The sequence below is a fragment of the Silene latifolia genome, chromosome 2 (genome assembly GCF_048544455.1).
Source record: "Silene latifolia isolate original U9 population chromosome 2, ASM4854445v1, whole genome shotgun sequence".
NCBI classification, from domain to species: Eukaryota; Viridiplantae; Streptophyta; class Magnoliopsida; order Caryophyllales; family Caryophyllaceae; genus Silene; species Silene latifolia.
The window spans coordinates 32,725,292-32,730,187 of NC_133527.1; the positions used below are offsets into that span (position 1 = coordinate 32,725,292).

The 4,896-nt window shown below is 40.9% G+C and overlaps 1 protein-coding gene across 1 annotated transcript; it reads left to right on the top strand.

Annotated features, from left to right (window-relative positions):
- The first annotated feature begins 931 nt into the window (after positions 1-931).
- LOC141638665 (uncharacterized) lies at positions 932-3,544 on the top strand. Its single transcript, XM_074448012.1, has 6 exons — positions 932-1,239; positions 1,375-1,602; positions 2,128-2,355; positions 2,623-2,845; positions 2,952-3,016; positions 3,184-3,544. The coding sequence occupies exons 1-6, from the start codon at positions 932-934 to the stop codon at positions 3,542-3,544; spliced, it is 1,413 nt and encodes a 470-aa protein (XP_074304113.1).
- The last annotated feature ends 1,352 nt before the right edge of the window (positions 3,545-4,896 follow it).

A 4,896-nucleotide genomic window follows, 5' to 3' on the forward strand; every position in this document is an offset into this window, starting at 1 on the left:
CAATTTCGCTTTATCCTTTGCTTTCATTATCATCGGTGTTGTTCTCCGTCAAATTCGATCGAATTTGATTTGTAATCGTCTTTCTCTGCAAATTTGCTTTATTCTTTCCGTAGATTAAAATCGTCCTTGGTTTTCCCGTTGAAATTAGCAATACGCTGCTACGCTGATATTAATTTTGCAAAACATTTTCAATACTCCTTTGCTTTTGAGCTCTTCTCTCTGTTCCACCTGTGTGAATATTCCTGTTCTGCTGTCAATGCTAATGTCACCACATTGTAGCAGTCTCACTGTTACTGTAACATTCATTAGTTGCTTTATCGTTACATTCCATCAATTTTGATTATACTTGTCTTTATTCTGTTGCTTTTCAGTTTTTTAGGTTAATCGATTTTATGTTTGCTTCAATTTTAATGAAATTCGTTCACTTATACTTCAATTTACGGTCTGCTTTCCTTTGATTATACTCTTACTTGCTTTTCTCTTAAATATTAGGTCAAATATCCTCGTCTTTGTTGATTTTCACGTTCAAATTCGGTCAAATTTCATTATATTTGACCTCTTTTCCTGTTTTGTATATTCCTGTCCCTCTCGTCTCGTATATTCTGTTCTGCTTTGTCAATGCTTACAGGCTCAGCTTGTTACAATATCAATGTTACTGTAACACAATCACATATATTCATTTTCCATTTCACATATAACATATGCTGTACCACTTCTGGATGTCCTCTTTTATTACTGTAACAATGTTACTCTTTGTAATACCACCGTTGTATTTCAGGTCACTAATACTCGTATTTTCCTTTTGTATGTATTATGAGACTCAAGTCTTGTCACTCAACCCCATTCTACGCCAATTGTCCAAGAGCAACCCAATCCTCAACCAAATAATCAGCTTGTTCTGTCTCACACGCCTAATGGAGGTGAGCGCTGGATGCGTGTGGTTGAGCACAAGTGTAGACCTACCATTGGTGCAGTTTTCGCCTCCCTTGAGGCTGGCATCAAGTTCTACGAGGTTTATGCTCGGGCATGCGGATTTACCCCTCGGAAGCACAGTACGAAAACACTACGAGGTGGTGTTGCACACCAAAAATTCGTAGTCTGCAACCGTCAAGGGTTCAGGGAATCTAAACCGAAACAGCGTCCCAGAACCAAGGATGATGAGAATATGGGTGATGGTTCGTCCACAACTAGTACGTTACACGGCGAGTTAAAATCACAAGAATTGGATGCCGAGCATACGTCAGATTTGCCCTTCTACATGGCCTTGATGGCCCACTATGATTGACGAGTTTTCTGAAGTCCACAATCATCGTCTCACCTCTGTAATGTAACGAGAGATCTCGATAAGATTTCACGATCCCTTGATATGTTCAGGAAGACGCTTATCTTGGACAACTCCAAGTTGAATATTGGCTCTGGATTGACCTTTAGACAGGTTAAGGAACTTGTCAATGGGTATGAAAATATCGGTGCTACATTGATAGATTTTAAGAACTTTCAAAGAGATATCAAGTGCTACATTGGGTTAAGAGATGCTGACCTTTTCATCGATCGGCTCGAGAAACTCAAAGCAACCCAACTTGATTCTACTTCGCCTATGATGTTGATCCGCAAAACCGTCTAACAAAGTTCTTTTGGGCTGATGCTACATGTATTAGAAACTACTCATTCTTTGGGGATGCTGTTAGCTTTGACCCTACTTACGGAACCAACAAGTATGATATGGTTTTTACACCATTCACAGGTGTTATTCACCACAGAAAGTCGGTGTTGTTTCGGTTGTCTCTGTTACACGAGGATGACATCTCCTTCCAATGGACCTTTCAAAGCATTTCTTGACCGCCATGGGACAAAAAGAGCGCAGATTCATGATCACGGATCAATGCCTGGCATAAAGAAGGTAATAGTGTGACAATGTTATTCAGAATGAGACTTACTTAAGATTATTGTACCACAACTTTCTGACTCCAACTACCACTGTTCCATCTCTTCCTCTTTTACAAAGTTATTCAATAACAATGTCACTATAACTAAATTACTAACATATATTTACTCACTTGCTCTTTCCCTATCACTGGTCAATATCACGTTCTGACTTGCTGTTTCATTATGCCTGGCATACAACAGGCTTTCCCTTCTGTTTTCAAGACAGCTAGGCATCGTTATTGTATGTGGCATATTACACAAAAGATCACGGACAAAGTTGGTTCAAAGACTCTGCAGAGACACGGACTTCCTTGCTCGCTTCAACGCCGTTGTTTGGGACCCTGATATGGAGCCGTCGGAGTTCGAAGAGAAGTGGCAGAAGGTCATTTCAGATTTCGAGCTGGAAGATAATGATTGGTTGACTACAATGTTCGACTTACGCAGACACCATTGGATTCCGCCTACCATCGTGACCTTGCCTTGGGCTGCATATTAAGAACAACACAAAGCAATCATAAAGTACAAATTCGTTTTTCAAGCGCTATGAGAATCACTTTGGTACACTGGTCGAATTTTGGATGAGGTAAACAACTCTTTTTCATTCCTTACGATACCGGGAACAGTGTATGTTACAGTACCATTGTTTCATTGTTACATAAATAATTTGTTGCCGAATCCTTGTTGCATTAAAACCAGGTTCCAAATCGCTATGGACAAAGGACAGCGCTATACACGAAGGTGCGATGATTATAACGGCGACCACTCATTCCCCGAGCTTAAGACAGAATTACCTATAGAAAAGCATGGCGCTATTATATACACACATGCTGTGTTCAAGGTGTTCCAAGAAGAAGTAATGGCGGCCGATTCATGTGGTGTTGATGACTTTGAGAAGGAGGAGCATGTGCGCATAATTCATGTAATCGATCTTTGAGAGACATGAATTTTCAAGGTGAGGTTGGACCTTAGAAGCACGGATGCGTATGCGAGTGTAAACTGTTCGAAAGAATTGGATTACTCTGCAGGCATATTTTGTGGGTGTACAAGGGCAAAGGAATTGGGCGAATACCAAGCAAGTACATTGTAGATCGTTGGCTAAATAACACACACGCAGCGAACAGGTTTGATTCGAAAACATTATTACAAAGGATGAGTTTTGACTTGTTACGGTAATTGTTTTCTGATAACATTGTAACCATAATTTCTTAAAGTAACATTGTCACCATGATAAACAGTAACCTGCTGTTTTACTTCCAGGCTTGATTCAAATGGGAATGTCATTGAGGATTCATATATGGCTACGTCTAATAACAGTCATTTGTGCAATGTATGGTCAGAGTTCTGTCAGATAGTTGGTGTTCTAAAAACTTTACCTGCTGAACACACGGAAGAGTTAGCATCCCTCCTAGTTGAGTTCCGGCAGAAGTTATGTATTGAAACGCTTACAAAAGACCAAGAGATGGAGATGCTGTTGGGCTGCAGCTCGTCGTCTGAAGTCACTATCCACCCTCCGGAACAAGCACGCAACAAGGGCAGTGGAAAAAGATTGAAGTCAGCTAAACAACAGGCCATTGAAAAAGCAGCCAAGCCAAAGAGGCTATGTGCATACTGCAAATAAAGAGTTACCCACGACAGGAGAACATGCCCTCTTCGCATAGCTGATGTAGTTCTTTGAGAAAGCGACTAAAAAGAAAAAAGTTTGATCTTTGTTATGATGTTACAAAGTAACATTGTGACCTTAACAATAATTAGTAGGATTTTGTGTTCTTTGTGACAATAATATGTCACAAATAAAAATAAAAAGCAGAATTGTGTCTTCTTTGTGGCAATAACATGTCACAAGTAAAAAGTCATTCCATTTTCCTACATCATAGTTAACATTTTATACAAAGACTTACAACATTTTATACAAAGAATACATATTGTTTTAGGACCATTTTCCGTCCCGTTTTAGGAGCATATTTCGAGTTTTACAAAGAATAAGATATTATACAATTTGTTATACGATTTGTTTTGTTTAAGATAAAGGGTTTAGGGTTGGATTAGGCGGCTCCGCGAAGCGGTTCCGCCTAATCCAACCCTAAACCCTTTTCCCTCCCGTTTTAGGAGCGTTTTCCCCCAAATTTAAATCCCGTCCACGACAGGGTATCACCCGTCCTTCCCTAGGGTTTAGTTTTGGTTTTACTGTAACACTTTTGTACTAGAAACAACCTTTGTTTAAGGAAAAGGGTTTAGGGTTGGATTAGGCGGCTCCGCGAAGCGGTTCCGCCTAATCCAACCCTAAACCCTTTTCCGTTCCGTTTTAGGAGCGTTTTTCCCCAAATTTAAATCCCGTCCACGACAGGGTATCACCCGTCCTTCCCTAGGGTTTAGTTTTGGTTTTACTGTAACAACCTTTGTTTAAGGAAAAGGGTTTAGGGTTGGATTAGGCGGCTCCGCAAAGCGGTGCCGCCTAATCCAACCCTAAACCCTTTTAAAATCCCGTTTTAGGAGCGTTTTTCCCCAAATTTAAATCCCGTCCACGATGTGGTATCACCCATCCTTCCCTAGGGTTTAGTTTTGGTTTTTTCGCATCACGATTTTTTTTTTTTTAAGGAAAAGGGTTTAGGGTTGGATTAGGCGGCTCCGCGAGACGGTGCCGCCTAATCCAACCCTAAACCCTTTTCCGTCCCGCTTTAGGAGCGTTTTTCCCCAAATTTAAATCCCGTCCACGACGGGGTATCACCCGTCCTTCCCTAGGGTTTAGTTTTGGTTTTTTCTGTAACAACCTTTGTTTAAGGAAAAGGGTTTAGGGTTGGACTAGGCGGCTCCGCGAAGCGGTGCCGCCTAATCCAACCCTAAACCCTTTTCCGTCCCGTTTTAGGAGCGTTTTTCCCCAAATTTAAATCCCGTCCACGACAGGGTATCACCCGTGCTTCCCTAGGGTTTAGTTTTGGTTTTTTCGCACCACAATTTTTTAAGGAAAAGGGT

What these genes read in the sequence shown, in the direction of transcription:
- LOC141638665 (XM_074448012.1), top strand. Translation starts at nt 932, where the DNA reads ATGCGTGTGGTTGAGCACAAGTGTAGACCTACCATTGGTGCAGTTTTC. An exon ending in AATGATTGGTTGACTACAAT is followed by an intron (nt 2,356 to 2,622) that starts GTTCGACTTACG and finishes CATTAAAACCAG; the next exon opens with GTTCCAAATCGCTATGGACA. An exon ending in AAGCAAGTACATTGTAGATC is followed by an intron (nt 3,017 to 3,183) that starts GTTGGCTAAATA and finishes TTTTACTTCCAG; the next exon opens with GCTTGATTCAAATGGGAATG.